Here is a 23,925-nt window from a genome sequence, read left to right on the forward strand (position 1 = left end):
CTTAAATACATCGAACAATGATAGAAGTCGTAATACTTCTTTACACAACAATATTACATAGAAAAGCTGCTACACAATTAAAACTTAACAAAATGCATATGTTCCACATGTGGTAGCCTCATTCGTAAAGAAAGTTGTATTTCATTCAGCATCGGATATTCTGTTGATTCAATAATTTCAAAGAGAACTGTTGAATCCTGTCTCATCAAGTTAACTTCCTAGTCAAGTTCTTGTGCATACTGAGCTGTTATTAGTATTGTACAAGGAGCCGAAAAGTTTTGCAAATATTTTCCATTTCACCTAAAGTCCTTTGTATGAGCCAAGGCACGGCAGCTATATTCATAATTTTCTTCTTTTTTCATCTCCTAAAATTATTAACAGTGCAATCTGATCTTTGATGTAGGGGTTTCTATTATTATCGTTGTCAGCGTAGTTAAAATTTGCCAAAAGTCTCCCCTATTGGAGGCGTCTCTAGTTCTCCTGGACTGCTCCCATCGTATAGCAAACGTTTCCTTAACGACAACCACCACTACAGTAACACCACAGTCTTTTCCACCATGGTCTTCTTTTCCGGGGTGAACTTAAACTCTCTGTACTGGAATTGAAGATTATTCCATCAAATTCAGATTCTGGAATGTCGCTCAACAATTCGTCTTCTGATAGTTCGTTAATATGGTCATCTGAACCAATAGTAGTAAGGGAATTGTGTGTATGAATCCCTGCAAACACGAGCTTACAAAACTCAAAAATGTCAAATCTCTGTTCTTCTCCTTCATTATTTTCTATCTTCAAATTCCAACAGGAGCCACTCAGTGTGTCGCTCAAGGAGGTGGAAGACATATCAGATTCTATCCTCTGCATTGAAGGGTCCTTATGTAGCTCACGAAATGTACGAAGATCGGTTCTCACACTAACGTACGGAAGGATTCCCTTAAACTTCATGTCTTCAAGCGAGAACCAGAAAACAGCAAAACCAGTTACTGTATATATGAAGGATGGTCTTACAACTTCCTCATCGAAACGATATGTATATATTAAGTTGCCGTTGCTGTCATAGCTTTGGTATTCTCTACATCTTCGCTCGCAGCTGATTGTCAAGGGTGCGTCGTCAATATAAGGAAATAATTGCTCAAATTTTGCAAGGAAAGAAGTTTTCTTCCAGTCTTTCATATTTTCTTTTTAGAGCTGTGTCTGTATACGTGTTATTCAAAGATCATTGGGCGCTGCACTGAATTTTCAGGCTCTTAGTAACGCTAACAATGAGCACAAGAATAGAAACTCTAATTCTATCAACAATGATTTACAATATTCTATATTAGACATAACATAAAGAATAAACTAACAATATTTACATATTGAAGACAGATCAATAGAACATTGTGAATGTATATGTTTGTGTATGAGTCAGTAGCGTAGCCAGGATGTATGTTTGGGGGGCCCAAGTGCTGTTATAGGTACATAGGCCTATAGAAAAATTACAAAAAAAATATATATAAACATAAAAATATATAAAAAAATTACAAACATCAAAGTACCAAAGTACATTGTCGGACCCCTTTGGGGGGGCGGCCCCTCTGGCCCCCCTTCCCTACGCCACTGGTATGAGTGTTCTGCTCGAGGGAAAATTTTATAACATTTGCCGAGCGAGGTCTGGCTAGCCATTAAAGAATGGTTAGGGCCTCGGTGGCTTTGTGGTAGAACGTTCACCTGTAGGGGCGTGGGGTCGCAGGTTCGATTGCACCTCGCGCTAAGTGGGCTTTGTGGTGGACAAACACTACGTAGTTGGGTTTTCTCGTGTTCTCCCGTTTCCTCCCACTTTTATCATTCCATCATTTCATTCATCTCTCATCATCACCGTCTCCTCTAGCCCATATGGCATAATTGTGGGACGTAAAACCCAAAGATTTCATTTTTTTTAGAATGGCTAAATATAGCCTGTTTGTTTCTCAGTAATTTCATTCTGTGAGAAAGTAGAAGTTAGTAGTCAAGGGATAGCTTAGAAATTAGAATCAGGGATTCCACGTATTTAGAAACAGAAACAATGAGTATTTTTCTTTTAAATTCTTACTTGTGGAGGGAGGGAGGCATGTTGGCACAGTGGTAGAGGGTTCACCTCTAATGCAAGGACTGGAATGATTATTCAACTCCGTTCGAGTTTCTGTGTAAGCATCGTTATGCAACACCGGGATTATGAAGGACAGGATCCACTATTACCATGAACTCAGAACTACGACTTGGGATTGAATCCAGTCCATCACCTAAGATCAACGCTTACCGTAGTGCTCTCAAACGGGTCGGGTCAGCTCGAGTCGGGTTACGGGTCGGGTCAACTCGGGTTGGGTTGTCGGGTCAGTGCGGGTCAGGTTTCGGATCAGGCTACTCGGATCGGGTCAATCGGGTCAGCTCGAGTCGGGTTGTCGGGTTGTCGGGTCGGGTCACTCGGGTCAGTTCACTTTGGTCAACTGAGTTTAGGTTGAGTTTAAACTCGGCTGGAGTCGAAAGCTGCTGTTTTTCACCAGCTGCCTAATTAAAAATAGCAATTTTCAATTGATTTTATAGAAACCATAAATCTATTTTGAACACTTGCAGGTAGTGTTTTTATGGTAAATGCTTGTTTTTGTACTTGTGTGTGCTTTAATTTTTAAATGTGGAAGATTGATTTTACCAATCGACTGTAATATTAATATCTACGCCAATGTGGAGTCTGGATTTAGAACAAAACTAGAAGTTGTTTAAGCAAGGCCAAAAGAAAGATTGGATATGGACGACCAAGCCCAAGCGGGGCCGCGGTGGATAAGTGGTAGAGAATTCATCTCTGGTGCATGGTGTCCATGGTTCGATCCCAGCTTATGCTAAGTAGGCTTTGTGGTGGAGAAACGCCATGTAGTGGGTTTTCCCGGGGTTCTCCTGTTTCCTCCTACTTTCTTCATTCCGTCATTTAATTCATTTCTCATGGTCACCATCTCCCGTAGCCTCGGTACAGAATCGAGGGACCTTAAACTGAATATTTCATTTCATTTCACCAAGCCCAAGAACATCGATACAAGAACAAGATTGGATATGCAAGACGAAGTGCATAGTAATCTTGCTCTTGGCCTTGTTTTGGTGATCACCAAGTAGCGATGAGCATATTTTCTTTCTTTCCGTATTGTATGAAAGACCATAATCAAAATCACACTTGGTCTTCATTTGTACCGATGAGGCTAGCATTCTTGGCTCTTGTATAGCATGAAAGACCAACAGGACTATGAAATGCAGGACCAAGACTTGACTGTGCAAGACAAAGAATAAGACGCAGTATTGATGACCAAGACCCAGGATGCGAATTGTTTGAATTTCATTTGTTGGGCTAAAAGTGATGAAATAAAATTATTACTTAATAATTAATTATCATACTGTATTTTTAAATTTTAAATTACAAAATTCATATTATGTATCTTCTTACTTGCAACTATATATACTGTAAAATACGTTTTAATTACCGAGAAAGAAAAATGAAAGTGGCGCGGGTCCGGGAATCATAAGAACCTATTTTGGAATGAAAGTTGAAGGGTTAAAAAAAAAAACCAGGTGTGCTCCCGTTTCCTCAACCCTTATCATTGTAGCTAAACGATTTCCTTTTGTCTCCGTCAAGAGACTCTTGCTACTGCCTTCCGATCGATTTCTTCCTATTTTACCTATTCATGTTTCGCCTACTAGCCTCCCAGCAATATTTATCAACATTTCTAAGTTATCAAGATTGTAGTCGAAACAGGAATACCTGTTTTGCCTATTCCTGTTCCGCCTACTGTAAAGACAAAGGAAAATTTTTGAGTTGGGGATATCAGCTTTATATGAATCTGGGATATTGATTTAATGCTAGTCATCAAAAGGAAGGAAAAACGTTTTAGCACGAAATAAAAGTAAGTGATGAAGTTGAAAAGAAAAGAAAAAATAGAGAAGAGCTATTTTATTGTACATGTTCATTTATTTGTACTTCTTTTGTCTGTCGTACACTCATTCTCAGTTTTCCAAACATATGCAATAGGATACAGTATCAATGTAATCCATTAAATCTATACCTTTAGATTTTAATCTCTCCTTCAAAGTATTAATTCGCTGATCTAAGCGTTTGTGCTTCAATTTCTGCACTTTTGACCGGTTCTCTACCTCCAGTAACAACATTATATTTTCATTCTCATCCTGTTCTTGCTTCAATAACTCCAACAATGTATATAAATATATTGGGATGCTCATGAGACAATTTTCTCTTCAGTTTTGACTGCCATTCCTGAACACTGTTAGTTATTCTTGTCCATTTGTTACATTTTTAATATACCATACAATCCAATAAAAATAAATGAGGACTATGGTGACTATTAAATTTTCTTCACTCTTCCACTTGGCTATTCTATTGTTCATTGGTGAAATCTGACAAACCAACTCTGTGCTCATTATACTACGAAAGTCTGTGACTTGCACTATGATAGCAATAATACCCCCCGAAATAATAATAATAATAATAATAATAATAATAATAATAATAATAATAATAATAATAACTAATAGTTACTGTGCTGAGCCTTAGAACAAAGAAATGAACGTACTTGTAAATCTTTGGAAGTGGTCGAATTGAATCCTCGATTACCCTCCCTGTTCGTTATTTCATCCACAAAAGTTCTGACTTTCCTTGCGGCTCTTGCGAATCTATAGGCCTAGCTGACGATTTTATGGGCTCATCCCCAAGAAGAACAACAGTGGTTTTGCATCCGAGCGTACATATCATGTAAGTTTTCTCACTATTACGCTTGTTAATCCGATATAAATAATCTTTATATTCAAATTGTTTGCTTCCACACTTAGTGTTAACAAAGTTCGACGTATTTGTGAGGTTAAAGACACTTGTTTTAAAAATATTATCACAAAACACTCAGAAGACAATTCTATCTATAATTTTAAAAGCTGTGCGGCACGGGCCCAGGAAAAAGCTCAGGAAATTTCTGAGCTTTTATGCATTCATTGGTTACATATCTAAATGTATGCTGTCCAAAAAAGGTTAAGAGAATTACCATTAGGAAGTAAATATACTGAAACAGTTTTTAATAGGTATACGGGACATCTTAAATCACAACGGGATAGACTAATCATGTTTCATACTACAAACACTACAGGATTACCTACTGATCCGTAAACGAATTTAATGAATATTTTGGGAATAGTATGACACAATTAAATGATAAATCAAAAGATGAAAACTGTTTCTCCTAAAATCAAAATTTTGACTTTAGAAGTTTATTAGCACAGCAAAATGTAAGTAACATTGAGTCAATTTTTCATGGACTGCAATTAATACCAGAACAGATTTATCAGTCGTTAGTAAACTGAAACCTTCAAACTGAGGATTCCTATGGATTTTCTAACAATTTGTTAAAAAAAATGTAATTGATGTTATAATTGAATCTCTAGTTTACCTATTTAACTGAGTGCTTCTCGAGAGAATCTTCCCTGACTGCCTTAAATTGACACTCACTGTAGCCATACATAAGAAAAACGACAAAAGTAAACCTAATGACAATCATCCGATATCCTTAGTGCTAATTACACCCAAAGTTTTTGAGTAATGTATTAAATATCTCACACGTTAGACTAAATACAACCCAAAGAATCTATAAATATACAAGCATGAAACTATACAATGTATTACCACTATACTGTATATTTGAAGGACGTGTAATGTCGATTTCGAAAATCAATGTCAAACATTTCTTGTAATGTTATTTGTAGTATTAATGAACTTGAAGAAAAATGTAAATTACAGTAATCTGAATTTTGTATATTATTGACGCTGTCTATTGCAATATTCATTGTTTAGTGAAAATAAAAAAATATATCTATACTATTCTACTCTATTATATGACACACAAAGTTCAACACAAGACTAGCAAACAGTTATATTCCCGGTGCCTCATTAAAAGTTTCGATTCAAAGCTAGACGTATTCTGAGATTCTGATTTGTTCTGTCCCCAATGAAACGCCAATCAGAGCCCAATATTTTTTCGACTAGCTAAGATAATTTTTGGTAAAAGTGAAAGTACATCTACTTCCTCCATTTGTTGTTCATATTATAGTTGTTTTCAAAATCGCGACTATTGATAAAGTTTCGTTTATATTAAATTATGTTACGGAATAACTGAATTCACATACATTAGAAATAAAGTTCCCAAGGAAAATCCCAGACTCAAAAGTATCCCCTCATCTTAACAGTAGGCAAAACAGGAATTCCAGTTTCGCCTACAATCTTGATAATGAAGAAATCTTGATAAATATTGCTTTGAGGCTAGTAAACAGAACAGGAATAGGCGAAACAGGAAGACACCTTCCGAGCAGGTGAGAACACTGACCTTGAAGAAAAATTTCGTCGCATAGGACTAAAGCAAGAAAAAATAAATAAATTTCTGCCACATCGGACATTGGTATCAGTTATAGAAAGAAATAACCAAACCTCAAAAGTGCCAAACATTCCCTAAGATGCATATACAAGTCCCCCGCTTGATCTAGCTAGTGGTTAACGTGTAAGACTTCGGTACACGTGGTCCGGGTTTAATTCCCAATGGGAGTGCATTTTGGCGTTTACCCAGTGTCGTGACCGTAGTGCTCTCAAACGGATCGGGTTGACCCGTGACCCGACTCGCGTCGGATCAGCTCGGGTCGGATTACAGGTCGGGTCGGGTCAATTTGGGTCGGGTTGTCGGGTCAGGTTACTTGGGTCGTGTCGGGTCAGGCAATTCGGGTCACGGGTCGGATCGGGTCGGGTTGGTCTTCAACCCGATCCGTTGAGAGCACTAGTTATCAAAGCTCTTATGGACGTCAATCAAGTTTGGAGACTCCGTATTAAATAACTAAAATTTTTGTTCGGCCGTTCCTCATTCCTATACAGAAATAAATGTCCATAATTATTGTTTCTATTCATTGGTGTGGCACGTGGCTTCGTGATTACATTACAGAGCAGCCCCTGGATCTTAAGGTCTGTCTTCAAAACTTCCAACAGACAGTTCGATTTGATTTAGTTTTAATAAGCTCGAAGTTACTAAAGGCAAAATCTAAAACTTAATGTGAATCCTGAACCACGAGATCATGAGGTGTTGAAAACCTCACATGGTCCGAGTAAGAATTTAACCTGACGTTCGAAGTGAGCGCGCTACCAGCAGCAGCACTACTTTACCGCAACACGAAGTCCGAGAGCTATATGTTTTCGAACACACATTTCATACGTTTTTAAACATACCTGAATATTCACAATATAATAGTTTGTTGGTTTGTACATGTTTTCCCTTTTATAAACTTTACGTCTCTAATTTCTGCTTCCGTAGTCACCAAAGAAAAAGAAAATGTGCCGTTTGCTAGTTTTTTGAAAATGAAATTGAAGAAAGGATTTTTTTTTTAACTTTCGAAATGGTTAAATGAATTGTACAATTCATTTCTGCAGCGTTCTCCCACTCAACTGAGGGTCATTTGAAATGTTTGGTAGGGAGCAGCGCTATTCAAGCCATACCCTTAACGTGCCATTAATTCGCTTCACCCTACTTTGGATAGAACCTTGAAATTTTATAGAAACGTTTCCCTTGTATTCTAGGTTGTAGATTGCCCCGGATTTTTGCGAAATACATATCCTAAGGAGAGATAGCGGAGCTTAAATGATTTTTGCCGTTCGCCGGGGACCGAACCAGAAATCCCACGCACCAGAGGTTTGTTTACGATTTTTTGCTTCATTTTTATTTCTGTTTATATCTCAGATATCATTCAAAATCGGCCCATATTTATAAACTTTTTGCTTAGAAGCAACCATATTACAATTTGACAATCTCTCTCTCTCTCTCTCTCTCTCTCTCTCTCTCTCTCTATATATATATATATATATATATATATATATATATATAGATAGATATAGATATAGATATAGATAGATAGATAGATAGATAGATAGATAGATAGATAGATAGATAGATAGAGAGAGAGAGAGAGAGAGAGAGAGACTTAGACCCCTATCAATTTAATAGAAACAACTAGGATATCTGGTGGTTAGGTGGTGACCACAAGCACCGAGTTGTAGGTGACGTGTTAGGACAAACTCCGTACTGCGTGAGAAGAAGTAGAATGGCAGTGTGCATTGAATTGAGTAGACGGGTAATGTAAAAAAGATTGGTGTTCGGTTATGTGGTAAGTGTGTTGAGTATGTCGCCAGGGATAGTGTCTACGGTGATGGCGTCGGAAACAGTTATCGGAAGAAAACCCTCAGTAACAGGTACCGATGAGTATTAAAGTGGATTGTCACTCAGAAACGTTGTGCGACCGCGGGTGCAAGTGACGAAGGAATTCAAGCAGCTTCTGCCACATCCTATGCCAACTATCACATTAAGCTGTAAGTTACATTATATGAAGATACTAGGTTAGGTTGCAAAAGTGAATCCATTCATAAGTGACCACAACGCTCTCGCACGACACCAATTGTACCGCGAACATGTAATATTGACCGCTGATTACTGGACAGTGTGATATGGTCAGATGAATCATCATTTACCTTATTTAAATCCAAACAAACGTATGATTCGCAGTATTTTCGCCGAACCGCGCAACATGGTAGCAGCTATGTGATGTGGGTTGCAATATGCTGGTTTTCTGTGTATCCTGTGCTAACGCTTACCACTCACGTCACTGTCCGTGACTATGTTACCAATTTAGGAGAGCATGTGGTTCCTGTGGCCTGACGTTGTTCCCGAGCAATGACACATATTCCAGAATGATAAGTATGCCCATTCATATAGCTGGAGATGTTGCGGCTGACTTGAAGAACAATGGGAGTAAGTTAACATCTCCCCTGGCCCGTGAAATCTCCGGATCTGAACATAGTTGAAAATCTGTAACCCGATTCGGAGACACGAATCCGGTACAGATTTCTGCCTCCACCCTCTCTCTCACGGAACTGAGTGATGCAGTACGCGTTGAAGGTGTGATATTCCACATAATATCATTCACAGCCTCTAAGCCTGCTTTCACATCGCATTAGAACTGTTCTGAACGCGAAAGCTGCTCCTATTCTAAAATAATCTGGTAAGTTGCAGATTTTCCAGGTGATTCTATTAAATTGGTAAGTATATTTATATATCGCCCACACCATACGGAACACAGGCAAATCCACGCTCTACGAAACTTTGTGGTGGCTCGCTTGGTATTGACAGCCAATTCTTAAGAAAAGATACGACTGGTCATTTTGAATTAAGTTCCATAATATCTGTTTTTTCTTAATCTACAGTATTAATGATGAGGCAAAGCACACTCATCTACAATGGAAAGAACTAATACTTATTATAGGATTCAATAACTAGTTGATATGCATGAGACAAGCTTCTTTTAATACGATGCTAAAAGAAAACTTGTTTCCACCTTTAACTATAAGAAACTTGTTTATCATAAACACAAGACACCTAGCTTTCATATCAAAACCATGATAGAGCAGTGTTCGTTACTACACTCCGAGAACTGAGTTCTTTACATCATGATTTATAAACATAATATGCAAATAGAGGGGCATATTACTAAATTTAAGTAATATCATCATGAATCTGGTTCCAACAATCAATAATTATTTTAAATAGCATTTTTCGTGTATTGCAATTTTGAATATACTTTGTGCCCGTTATGGTTGTCGTGTGCAAATGCACGTGTTGCATATACGGTAGTCACACTGTATATTAATAAAAATGGAACACCTGCGGAAAAGTTTCAGTACTTCATAAAAGCCTATATGTTGCTATTAACAAAGGAAATCGAATCTGCACATGAAATCTGTGCACACCTATCTTTCCGGAAATGTGACTGACGTTCAACGATGATTCAACCGGTAAACGGAATACAACTTCCCTTTCTTTTCTTCACTACAGGAAGCCATGTGTTTGGTCAAACTTACTTGATTTTGAAGTTATAAAGCACTGTTACAATATCCTGTTTTCTTGCTTACGAAGTGTCAAGAGGCTTTGTGTTATGTTAGATGAAGGTAAAAAAGAGTAAAAGAAAGAAAACAAAAACTTACGTACTCGGCACATTAGCAACCTACGTACAGAGTGACTAAAACTACTTGTGTGTATATCCATATACTAATGAATAATTTTGGATCAAAATGGTGAGCTTAGTGTATATTATTTTAACTGTGGTGTTGGTTGTAAATTCGGGTGATAGTGGAGAATTACGGAAGTGTGAGGACCTTTTGGGAATCTATCAGGACTTACGATCTAGTCGAAGTTTCTGTACTGCTAATCAGGACAAAACAAAAGCAGTATGTTCGGTACATGGCTATACAACAAAACTCAAAGATCAAAGGGACGAGAGAGCAATTTATGTAGATTTTTATTATCACTTGAAATTGGAGAATATGGCCGTTAGCCATAATAGTGTACAGAATCAAACAGCAAAGAAGACACGGATGTGTATGAAATTGGTTCATCTAGGTTTTAGAGGAACAATCAATGATAGAAATATTAAAACCAGGAGAAAATTAACAATTCCCAACCATTTGTATTACACTTTGGGGAATTCAGATGAAATTGGATTTGATGAAAAGATGCCTGAGCAAAATGCCATTGGTATTTACGAATTAAGTGATGACTGTATGGCAACTCAGAGGTGAGTAGAAACTAAGTTTATTATTATTATTTTATTAGTATATATATCGTTTATTCTATTAGCAATAAGCAATGCCCATTTCCAAATCAAACAGAGATAACAGAAATTCCCGGGAAAGTTTTTTTATGCATATACTTCAGAGTGTTATATCGAGACCCTGACCACTTGACGCATCCAGCTTCGTTACACACCCTAAAACAATGATGTTAAAATACAGTAACTAAAGAAAGTCACTGATTGCGGAATGAATACCACTTTAACGTGTTATTTGAACACCAAGAGTCTGATGATGTGGTTAACACAGGCCTGGTATTACCGATTTGACATAAATACGGGTTAAGCGTTGTGAAAATAAAACCATGGCGATGCTACAGAATGAACGGAGGAACGTGCAAATAGAAACAACGCCACGGTGATCTTTATGTACATATTATGCGTTGTTATTAATACCCCAACTAGTATGGTGGACGCACGTTATTGACACACTTACACTAATAACTAGGTTAATCATCAGCGAAACCTTTTTTTGCTAACAACAATGACCATGCAAAGTTATCACAGTCTTTAATATCCTGTGTATCAAATAGATGTACCTACACTGTACTTTTAAGCGTGCACATTGTCTTCCAAAGATATCATAAATATATAGTAATTGACGTTGAGAATTTATATTACTTTGTTTTTTACTTTTTTGCTATAAACAAAGCTTTATGCGGTTTATTTCACATTTATACCAAGTAACAAACAAATTATTATATTCACTGTAATCTTTTACGAAAATATATTTCGTGAGTGCATTTGAAATTCTAATTTTCTAACATTTACATGAGTTAAAATGCTGCCATCTGTTGTTCCTGATATTTATTGTATTCCTTTTTGTTAAATTAACGCAGCCATTTTTTTACTGTATATGAATGCATTTCTCCCATCTGTTTTCCAGTATTAAATACACTCTGAAAGAATACGATACTTTGAGTAAAAACAAATGTTCACTGTTGATTTGAATCAGGAGCTGAATTGAATTGTTTGCCCCAAAGATGTCTCTTAAGATTTCCAAACAACACAAATCATATGGGACTAAGTCAGACAGTATGATAAGTGAGATATGACAGTTCACCCTAACGTAGCAGTTTTGGATCTGTGAGATGAGCAAACTGAGGCTTGGCATTAACGGTGTTTATTTAAACATTTTATCATTTATTTCGTATTTCACCACTTTATCAGTCTGTCCAATATCTTATAATACCCTTCCGTGTTTACTGTTGAACCTTCCATCTTGTAACCTATAAGAACCTCGCTATTTTAGTCCCAAAACACGTTCAGCATAAGTTTTGCTCTTAATCTGGAACACCAGGAGTTTTTGTTGTTAGGAATAATTTCTGACGTCATTCCGAACTTGTACAACGCAGGTGGAGTTAGAAGAACCTATTAGAAAACGTACGGTTATTTCCTCAATTGTCCAAAATAGTGTCATTTCCTACGGTAGTTATCTTTCTTCTTGATCTGTTACCAAAAGAAGAAGGACAGCTGCTGCTGGTTCTTAAGAGTACCAGAAAGTAAAGGCATTATTTCACTGCAAGGATTTGAGCTAAAACAGTGTTATATTGTATCAAATGAAATCCTACTTTATTGAAAATATTTGTAAATAATATTGCATGTTTGATAATAAAACTGAAAATGGAGCATAAACTAAAGCTATACAATAAGAAAAACCTGGTTTACAATCAATCCACTGGCCTGTTCTTTAAAAACAAATCTCAAGGAGTAGTTACTACACTGATTCATATATCCTTAAAATCTAAAAGTGTACGTGTCTTCTTAGTAGGAGACCTGGGCTCATTCCCGGTGGGAGATCGTGTGATTTCGAACCCAAGTTAAGCGGAAAGGACACATCACATACAGCCTCGATCGGCAGACGTGTCATATAGCCTTGATGCGGAAAGGGCCACTCAATTTCAAATCAAGCGACTTCAAATCACTTGTTCCTAAAAAAAAAAAAAAAAAAAAAAAAAAAAAAAAAAAAAAAAGTCGAATAAGTCAGTTTGTATTGTTATTATTAATTTGAAAGAAGAATTCCGTTTTAATTCAGCGGTTAACTCGTTCAAAATCTTTGTCGTCAGTTATTCAGTTCAAAATATTTTATTTTCGTCGAGATTCTATCGAAGAATTTGAAGTTTAAAATATATGAAACGACAATCATGTCTCTTGTGCTGTGTGGTTACGAAACATGGTCGCTTACTCTGAAGGAAGAACACAAACTGAGGGTGTTCGAGAATACAATTCTGAGATGAACATTCGGTGTCAACAGGAACGGGAGTTGGCAATAGCGGAAACTTCATAACGAGGAACTGCATACAGTGGATGTAAAAAGTATTCATACACCTTGGAAAATGGTAACATGTAACATATCACGGTGAACAAACACCAGTTTAATTGAAAATTTATATTTAATTTTTTCAAGTGTAGGAAATATAACACAAAAATATACTGATATGAAACAAATTGGGACTGTAGGAAACAAAGAAGCTACTATTCGTGCAGAAATTTTAAAAAGGTTGTGAAAAGAAAGAAATATCAATCAACAAAAAGTATTCATACACTTCACTTAGTGCCTTTGTTTTCGTCATATTGGGCTATTTTAGTAGTTTATAGGATATCCTTTTGCTGCTATAATAGCTTTAATACGCTTTGGCTTTGACGCTACCAAATCTTTGGTCTTTGATGAGGGATTTTTCTGCCATTCCTTTTGCAGAGCATTTTGCAAGTCTTGCTTATTGGAAATCGGTCGTTTTCTAATATGTTTTGTCAACTTGGTCCAATAGATACTCAATTGGATAAATGTTGAGGGATTGGGGAGGTGTTGGCATCTACTTTGGCGCATTGCACAAGATCCGAAGGCGTGTTTAAAGTGGAATGCTTTGGATCATTGTTCTGCATTAATATGAAGTTATGTCTAAAGCCCATTTGTTCAGCAGATAAATGGGGTTCGATTTTAAAATGTCAATGTAGTGATGATGGTTCATCGTACCATCTACAAAATACAAGGACCCTACACCTGAGGCACTCATACACCCCCCCAAACCATAATAGAACCACCACAACGTTTCACTGTGAGTTTCAGGTTTTGTTTTTAAAACTCTGGATTCTTTCGCCTCCACGCAATGGTTCGTCCATCCGATGCAAATATGTTGAATTTGCTTTCATCCGTAAATATCACACAGTTCCAGAATTCTTATGGTATATTTCAGTGCGCTTTGGCTAATGTTAACGTTTTTCTCCTATTGACTTCATTCACAAAAATTTTCTTTGAGCTACCCGACATGAAAGAAGCGCTTTCTCACGTAATTGCGAATGATAGAATGTGAGACATGCACTTTAAGTTCATTATAAAGCTCACTTGTAAGCTCTGGCACACTCAAACGTGGATGCTTTTTTTTTTTTTTTTTTTTTTTTCGAACCATCAATGACTGCCAATGCGTATTTAATTTCACTGACGACCTGTTCTAGGTGCGTTTTTCAACGTTTTTCTCTGTCCCGTTCTATTAGTAACACTTTGAATAGTTCCTCTAGGACTACCAACAATGCTTGCAATTTATGAAAGTAATTTACACTAATTATGCAGACGAATTATAATTCATCGTTCCTCTTCTGCAATTTTAGGACCTTTATGCCCCATACTGCCGCACTCTCAAACTCCGCGGTAACGTTGTAACCTGAATGCATTGCACGGGAATGTAGAGCAAACTAGAGTGCCTTCACATGCCCGTCATTCGTTTCTGTACACGGAGAGTGAAGTATTCATGTGAGAGTTCTGGTACTGTATGAATACTTTCTGAGCATGGATTATCATACCTTTTTCATTTTTGTCTCTGTAAACCAAGATCGGAATAGTATTTGTTGTTTATACTCCCCCCAAGTTTTCCTTTCGGAACACCTTTTCTTAATCACCCAGTGAGTTGGACCTACATATCATAGAAGCGGAATAAAACCTCATTCTTTAAAAAATATTGCCTGTATGAATACTTTTTACACTCACTGTAAATTTACAGCGTTTACCAAGCATTGTTAGGGTCATCAAGTCTAGGAGGCTCAGGTGGGTAGATCATGTAGTCCGAATGGAAGAAAGTAGGAACGTTTTCAAAGTTTTAACTGGAAATCTAATAGGAAAACGCGCATTAGGAAGATCTAGGCGCATATGGAGGGACAATATTAAGATGGATATGGCAGAAATGGGAATACAAAGTAGAAACTGGATCCAATTGGCTAAGTTAAGAAGTGAATGGAGAGTGTTTGTCGGCACAGCATTGAACCTCCTGGCTCCATAGGAATAGAGTTAGTTAGTTGGTTCGCTGGCCAAACTTTCTGTTATTAGCCTTACGTAGTTGACATAATTGTTACCAGTAGTTTTATCAAATATTATTTTCATTCATAATTAAAAAGAACTAGGTTTAAAGATTGCGAGATAAATAGATTGCGCTGCTTCTTCCAGTTGTGAGATCCTTGAGCTCAAATTGCGAGTCCGTACATCCTGATTAGGTCAATGCATGTTTTTCAGTCGTACAGGTTAATGAAAGATGGTACTTTTAATATATACTTTCAAGGTAGTACTTTCCTGGTCATATTTCTTCCAAATTTTACTTTACTTGTTAATCTTTCGTACTAAAAATACTTTTCCCCTGTATTTGAAACAAAGTAAAAAAATAGTTTGCTTGATTACTTACAACATAGTTTCTCTAATCACTACACAGTAAAAAATGGTTGTGTTAATTCAACTCAATTTTCACACAAGGCAGTGGTTCCAGCGTGACTACCACTATGCGGTGTTAGTTCAACACATACCCCGCGGTGTTGGCGTTTAACACAGGGGGTGTGTTACGTCTTTAACACACAACCGGTGTAAGCGTTAATGAACCACAAAATTACTTCCTCAAAATCTGTTAAATCACCTATATGAGTAATGTGTTTACATTATGCTGAGTAAAAAAAAAAACACACTTTAAACAAGTAAGAGAACACTCCAGTGGCGAGGGAGGGCACGAACCACCAACCTTTCGATTACTAGCCGCGTGATCTTCCGACTTGGCTATGGAGGCAATGAAGAAAACGTCGCTTGTAGAGGGATAAATTGTTGAGGTCTTTTGAATTTGGCTAATCAGAGTGCTCCTTTACGCCGCGTATATTCGACGATAACCGTTCGGGATAAGATAACATCTGTTCGCCATGTAATTTTATAACAAAATGACGACTGTCTATTTACTGTATTTTATAGTTCTTCCATATTCACTTTCAAATGATCGGCGACAGTTGCCATCTAATAAAGTTGATGCGTTTGTTGCTTCTAGTACACATTCGCTTAGATAAAGAAGCAATAAATACATCAAATGTGGGGGATGAAATTTTGCGTATACCTGGATTTGTTTAAGTATTTCTTTCTACTGTGTTTGTCTATAGCTTCAATTGATAAGCCTTTATAATTAGATGCCCAACATATTTGGCAATCACGCAGAAAACAACACCGAAGATTCTACACTTATGTTAATTTAACACACAGATTGTGTGTCATTTCAACTACCGGCATTTGACACAACTCCAAATGGAGAGTGAGTTGTTATAACCACTTGTTTGTGTTATATTTGAACACAATCGTGTTAACACATAGGCATGTCGTTGAAATAACACAACGATTTTTTACAGTGTAGTTTGAAGCATACTTGAAGCTGTAAATGTGGGGAACATACAGTTGTCTTTTACCTTAAAATAAATCCCATAATACCTGTAATTATTTACTTAAATTTACTTTCATTCTTTGACATCGTGGCAAATTCGAATGATACAAACAATTTCAATTTATAGCTATTAGGCACTCTAAATAACAGTAAGTGTGGTCAATGCTCCATATTAACAGTATAGATTGAAAGTTTACAATAGCTAATACCGGTTTTTTAAAAATAACTGTTAGGCTATTTTTTATGACAGTATAATGCTCCACGACGAGTAGACACTTTTTGTAACTGTGGCTGTTCCCCAAACTGGTTAGGTGCCATTCAGTTATAACTAAGTACCTGGTTCGATCTTTGGGCACCTAACTTGACGGAACACACAGCCTGGACGCTGACGTCCCTATGATTTCGCCAATCAATCAATCAATCAACTTTGGACACCTAACTTGTCTCATGTACTTTATCCTTGGAACCGAGCGTCTTTTTTTCTGTATGGTTTCAGGTTCAATTCGTTGATTTTTAATCAGAGAAAGAAAACTTGAAATGCGAATGTTTCACTTTACCTCCAACAAGGTAACACCAAGCTCAAATGACTTGGGCTCCAGTTCCAAATATGGTGTTCTGTGATTACAGTAAAACCAAGTATTATACATAAGTCGATCTAGGCTCAAACGATAGATCATAATAGTGTACAGTCGTTTAAATCAACATAATCAATCATCATGACAGTGAAGAGATGGCTTTGACCACTTACGAATAGGCAATATAATAACAAAACACTGTTATTATAATTTAACTTATACTAAACATGCATAGCTATAATTTATAGGACTTTACTAAAAGTACCACTTTAAATTATTTTCAAGGGTGCAACGCTGACTAACTGATAGAGCCCTTACCTCTAGTGTGTAGGGTCCTTGGCTCGATTCTCGGCCAAGTAAGTTTGTGTCCTTGGGTTTTCTCGGGTGCTCCCGTTTCATCCCACAATCTCATTCCCCCAATTCTTCCATCATCATTCACTTCTTTTAATCATCGTCTCCCTTAGTCATAATAATCATCATCATCATCATCATCATCATAGTTATTCTGCCATTATTGGCAGAAACTCCAAAGTTATTTTTTTTCAGGATGTATTTTCTCATAGTGTGTTGTTGAGAAGGTTTTAAAATACGGAAACCACCATTTTCTTACAACACTGACAGTTATAACAAGATAACATATTTAAATAACTGTGTTCAACTTACAAGTAAGTGCTGTCAGTGTCTAAGGTGGGAACAGTAAAAGGAAAGCTTATAAACTCAACCAGACTTTCTTCCAGATAATTAGGTCCGGGTTGATAAAATCAAAGTGTGAGCTAGCTGCAAATGGATACTATTCGCTCAAGGGCGTGTTCTACACAAGAGTGGTATGTAATCTCAATCTAATGGATCTTAGCTCTGAGACCAAAACCATATCCACGAAGGGTTCGATCCCAGCCCCCGCCAAGTGAATTTTGTGGTGGACGAACACGGTGTGCGTGGGTTTCCTCGGGGTTCTCCCGTTTCTTCCCACCTTCTTCATTCTACCATTTGATTCATTACTCATTATCACCGTCTCCTTTAGCCTAACCGGCATAACCGTGGGACGTAAAACTCAAAGATTTCATTTCATTTTCATATCCACGAAGTAATAAACTCTGGACTAAAAATGGGGAATTCGTGTTATTATTTGGTCAAAGCTCTTTTTTCTCTTCGCGAATTTTGTTGAAGAATTTGAAGTTTAAAACATAAAAAACCATAATTATGTCTATTGTGCTCTATGATTATAAAACATGAACACTTGTTTCGAAAAGGAACGCAACTGAAACCATTTGAAAATAAAATCCTGGCGCGAAAGTAAAGAATACCGTACTCTGAGCATCAAAATTATAATGGACTTACTACGCCAGGCCGTATTAGGTTTCAACTCGAGACATTACAAAAGACACTTTATCCTGTAACAATAGTTGTTACTCAACATGGTTGGTGTACTTGCTTGTCAGTGATCCTAGTGGAGTGGTTTGAGATGGTGGCTGCAGATGAGGCTACGCTTTCAGCTGTTGGTTCGAGTCCCACTAAAAGACAAGTTTTATAACTTCTCTCGAAGTTTCTGTTGTATCCCTGTCAGATTCGATTAAGTAGAATTTGAAATAGAGATGAATTAAGGGGCAAAAAGAAAGAGAGACCCGTTTGGCCACCTTTTTTAAATTGAAAACAAATATAATTACATTTGATTTGTTAAACTAAGAACAAGTCGTAGTCGAATTGATGCAGCATTTATTTACATGGCTGAAATGCTCATTTATGTGCGAATTTAATCCACTGACGAGATTTTAATTACAGAAATCAATGTATACATCACTAAATAGTAAAACTATTACCAAATCCTAACTTACATATACTTGATATTACTTTTTTAAAGGGCCCTATCATGGCAAAATTAAAATACCACTAATTTTACAGTAATCATGTGATATCTTCAAATAATAAAAGATAATCGAAAAGTGGAACAAGAGCGCACTAGAAAGTATTATTTTGCATGAGATACCTTTATCATGACTCACTTACCTGCTTTCGATTTTCAGCCATTTAGAAAATCGTCATTTATTTTCGCGTTTATAAATGGCTGCAAACGGAAAGCTATAGGTGACTCGTGATAACGGTACCTCATGCAAAATAATATTGTCTTGCGCACTCTTGTTTCACATTTCGATTATCTTTTATCTATTTGAAGATATCACATAATTATTGTGAAATTACTGTTATTTTAATTTCGCAGTGATTAGGCCTCTTAACGGCGTACTGCCTCATATTTGTAACGATGTTAGGTTCATCGATCGACTAACTCATTGGAATTTGTATCTTTCCAGCATCAGCTTTATGTAAGGGGGAACTTATTTTAAAGTGCAATCTCAGACAGTACTCGAGTTTTAATCTGAGGTAAGCACCTCACCGAAAATAAGTATATATAGTAATATTTACATTATATCTATTATATTTTTTATTCAGTTACGCAAAAATAATGATTTTACGATTTTTAAATTATCACAAGACATGAATGAAAATTTGCCAAGAAAAAATATTTATTTGCCAAAGAAAAATTACTAAATGATTTTATGTTACAAATCAAAGATAATAAACTGAACATTCTTGATGTTTCATTTGCAGCTATGACATTTTACATTCCTAATTTCTATAATATTCTCTCCTAATAAAATTTGGAAGAAGGAAGTCACAAAAGTAGTATTCATGCTTAGTTGCACCAGTCAAGGATTAAGATAAGATAAGGTTATCCGTTGATTATTTTTATCTTTCGATAAGAATCTTATATCGATAAGAACCAACAGTTTATGAGAAAGGATTAACTTAGTCATCGGAAGTTACATAAAAGTACAACATTTAGGACATGACGTCATTTAATATCGTGCGTTTGATTGTCTACAGAATGTGTGTGTATTAATTCACTAGCATGTGGTAACGCTTGTTACTTGTAATGGAAAGGAAGCCAGCGAAGAACTTTATTCCTCGGGAAGGCGAATATGTCCTAATCCTGGTGAACAAATACAAAGATATCATCGTTGAAAAGAAAGAAAATAGGTGCACTATTAAATATTGATAAAAGTAACTGTATTTATGATTATTATAAAAGTATATTATTATAAAACGATCACAAACACTAGTAAGTAATAAATTGACATAATTTTCATAGCTTTTATATTTTCCAGTAAAAGTTGTGAAGGCAAATTTCTATTTGTGAAGAACACCAGTGAAGCTAATAGCTTGGAAGACTTTGATGGAATCCGCTTAAAATATATAGCCTACAAACATTTATTTACAAAATCACGTTATCCTGATTATACCAACTCAGGTGCAAGAATTATGAGGAGTTTCGATGGAGAAAATATCACGAAGTTTTACTTGAGAAATAATCCATGTTTGACTCGTCTTAGCATGGAAAGCCTTCCTGCCAATATGAATAATGTAAAGCATCTAGAAATTTCTGGAACAAGGTTAACGAAATTTGATAAAGGTAAGAATTTTACATTAAAATGATACACCGGTGTATATGGTATAGTATGGTCATATGGTAACTTGGGTATTAATATGTATTAAGCGAAATATATGTTTAGTACTGAGTTCTCGGAAGTAAAAAAAATATGTTTAATGCAAGAAATATAAATGATGAGGAAAATTCTACAAATTTCTTCATAAAAACACTCGGAAAACAAGCATCCAACTTAAGAATTTGTTTGAGAACCTCTGACAAATATTGACAAAAGCACATGGGTTGAAGTAATGATTCTTTCATTTATCTTTTAGGCTAATTATACTCACAAATTCTTCCAAACACAAAATATTCAGTCGAAAAGAAAATAAACTGTTGTTCGCATTACAGCGATAACAACGTAATATGTTGGCTTAGTATTTTTTCAGAATTTACCAGCACGCTGTTATCATTTTACGTACATGAACTACGCTCATTTGCCCCCTATGAGAATTCATTTGTTCTCGTTTCGTTGTTAGGATAAGGTTGTAATCGTCAATTGCATGGGCGTCTCTGGAAAGGGGGACGTGTCCCTCCAATATTTTGTTGAGGAAATGAAATTGACCAATGCTGATTTATATAGAAGAAGTGCGGAGAGGCAGAACAAATAAATTTAAATGTGTTGTTAAATATTACGTTGCTGTGATTGAAATGTCCATTTGACGTGTGCCATTTTCAAGGAATACAGCTACATTTTCTGATTAGTCAAAGAAGTCTCGCCTTCAGTCACACAATTTGTCATTGCTTAGCCAGCAACGGTTGGGTTTCATGACGAACGAAGACCAGAGAAAGGAAAAATGTAAAGAAAGTTGATCTGCTATTTTAAAAAATGAAATTGCAAAGACAGAGGAATACACAATAGAAGTAAAGGTGACAAGAGGAATTAAAAATGATAGAAAAATTTTAATAATGTATATGTAGATAAATTTCATGAAAACAGAAGGTAGCAACGGAAAAGCACTATGACAATATAACAACGAAAGATAGAAATGAACTTTTAATGAGAGAATTGCAGCTTGTGAAAGATGGAAAGAATACATTGAGGAATCGGATGATAACAAAAATAAAATTTATATCTTATGTATTAAAACTGAAAACGATGTAAATAAGGATGAGAAAGGAATTGGGAAGTTAAGGGACAAGTTCAGAACCATATAATGAAATTTAGGACGGAAAGGTAGATAACCACTTCATTAAGAATACAGATTAACATTTTACCACTACTACACTACACCTAAGTACAAGGATCTAAAACTCACATTTTCGATTCCAAACAATGTGTCTGGTACGTACAGAAAGCATAGGCTGGTAGATGTTCCACTTTGTTTTCATGCAAATAAGTTTCCCTCCCTTACTTATCTTTGATCTATTTGAACTTCAAAGTTCACTCTTTCAGAAAATTAATTCTCTTTTTCATTATAATATTTATAGGTCAATGTAAAATATAATCATTATAAGTTCCATATGCAGCTCACGACGTTGGAACCCATAGGAAACAAATGAACAACAAATACTTGGCGGAAATACGTCATGCTTAACTATCGGTTGTATTGGAAAAGGTAGTATGAGGATCTAGTTAGCGTTTTATTATTCAAGTAAATTACCATTTACTCGTAATTTTGACTTAAATTCAGTTGGGGTATAGTAACATTCTAGTCGTCCCCGTCCCCCCAATTTTAACTTGCCAGAAACGCCCATTTTCAATTGTGTAATTATCACGAAATTACCCAAGTCATGAAATTGCCCGAATGCACGCCGAATGTCCGAATGCCGAGTCCCCCCCCCCCCAAGTGTGTCATTTCCAAAAGAAAGAAAAACTACAATTCGTGTTTAATCAAAATGGCGCTGTTTACAACCATATTATTGCCTTAGCTCAATCGAGAATTGAGTTCCGCAGGAAAAGGAGTCTGGAGTTTGAGATGTGAAGATGTCCTCAACCGCACCTTCACCACCCGATCATCAGGGATGTTCTCCTCTCCTAGGAAGTGCTTGAAATGCCGAAATGCCGAGTTGGTGGGCGAGATGTCAAGATAATACGGAAGGGTTTCATGCTGCAACTCATGGAGAGAGCAATGTCCTTTGAGGAACATTTACGTGTGCATTATCTTATGACATGAAATGTTTTCAACATGTTTCTATGCTTACAGGGAAAGTTGGGGTGCGTTTCATGGGGCTCACTGCTATAATGATCCCTAATGATAGTTTTGCCTCGACGAGGAAAGACATGACGGATCAACCCAACTATAGATCATCACACAAGCAACAACATCTAGGGATTTTGTAAGCCATCCTGTACTTTGATCAAGATCCAAAGAGATAAGCCGATGCAGAAAACTTTCCCAATTATCATTTACACTCAGAGCACTGTACAACTTCAAAGGGCGATTCGTGTTTGCTGGTGTCATTTTATGTGACGCCCATGAATTCAAGTTTTGCACTTACTGATCGCATGGAGTCACCGAACGACAGTGGTATGTTGTATTCCTAACTCGTATATAATGGCACGAACCTCTTCCGAGGGTCCACTTCCATACTGTTCCTGAAGAGTATATTCGAAATCATGATGGTCAGTGCCTACGGGTTTAATTTTGCATTGTTTTATAATGGGAACGAAATTTGACAAACCAATGACGAATGGTGAGTTAATTTTCCACTTTTAACGTGATTTGTTTTCGATTTGCTATGAAGAAAGACCCAGTTTGATTTTATACAGAAAAACTACTCGCAATTGTGTGTTCTCTATGATACATTTTCATGTGAAACTGTTTAACGACACAGTGTCTCCTGTCGGGGTATCCCAGCTACCCCAACCTGTTTGCTGGATGCGTACAGTGTTTCTGATGTTAGTTACGTGAACTTAGTCTAACCTTATGTTGAGTTGCTGAGTTGAGTTTACTACCAAATGTCAAATTGGACATTTCAAACCAACCTATTAAATGCCATATCAGTTTTCAGTTCCTACTATTAACATGGACTCCGAACCACACCTGAGGCTTGAATCCGGTACAGTTAGCAGATGCACAGACTATCATGGAAAATCAACCGTCACAATATACGGTAGGCTGTTCTCCACTACCTCACTCGACTCGAAGAGAGCATGATGATTACAAAATCATATCATCGGCTACTACAGGCTCCCGTAGGACATCCCAAATATGTTGTAAATGCGTTCAAAATTATTCAGCCACCTCAATAGCATACAACCAGCTCAGCGGTCACAAGCAGCTGTTCGTGCTGGTAGCTGTCGTACAGATACTGATTGTCTGTCCGCAAAGTGGTATTTTCAGACTTGGTAGATCTTGGAGTAACTGGGCGATACTCATTGGAAAAGTCCGGTTGGTTTTCAAGTCCGTTCCGTATAGCGTTGCCACCTGTCCAAAATTAGGCGGAATATCCTAAATTTTAAGAAAATTTCAGCGTCCCAAATTATACCTAAGAGAGACACATTAATATGGTGGAACGCTAAATACTTACAAAATATCCACAG

General features: G+C 36.6%; 1 protein-coding gene across 1 annotated transcript in view; it reads left to right on the forward strand.

The window, feature by feature from the left end:
* The first annotated feature begins 10,153 nt into the window (after positions 1-10,153).
* LOC145681958 (uncharacterized) overlaps positions 10,154-23,925 on the forward strand; it is a 42,825-nt gene continuing 29,053 nt past the window's right edge. Inside the window, exons 1-2 of the mRNA XM_081753560.1 lie at positions 10,154-10,656; positions 20,119-20,423. Of these exons, the coding sequence (XP_081609686.1) occupies positions 10,154-10,656; positions 20,119-20,423 (808 nt within the window). The remainder of the gene's footprint in view (positions 10,657-20,118; positions 20,424-23,925) is intronic.

Source organism: Thermobia domestica, chromosome 3 (genome assembly GCF_964235325.1).
Source record: "Thermobia domestica chromosome 3, izTheDome1.hap1.1, whole genome shotgun sequence".
In the NCBI taxonomy this organism is placed as follows: domain Eukaryota; kingdom Metazoa; phylum Arthropoda; class Insecta; order Zygentoma; family Lepismatidae; genus Thermobia; species Thermobia domestica.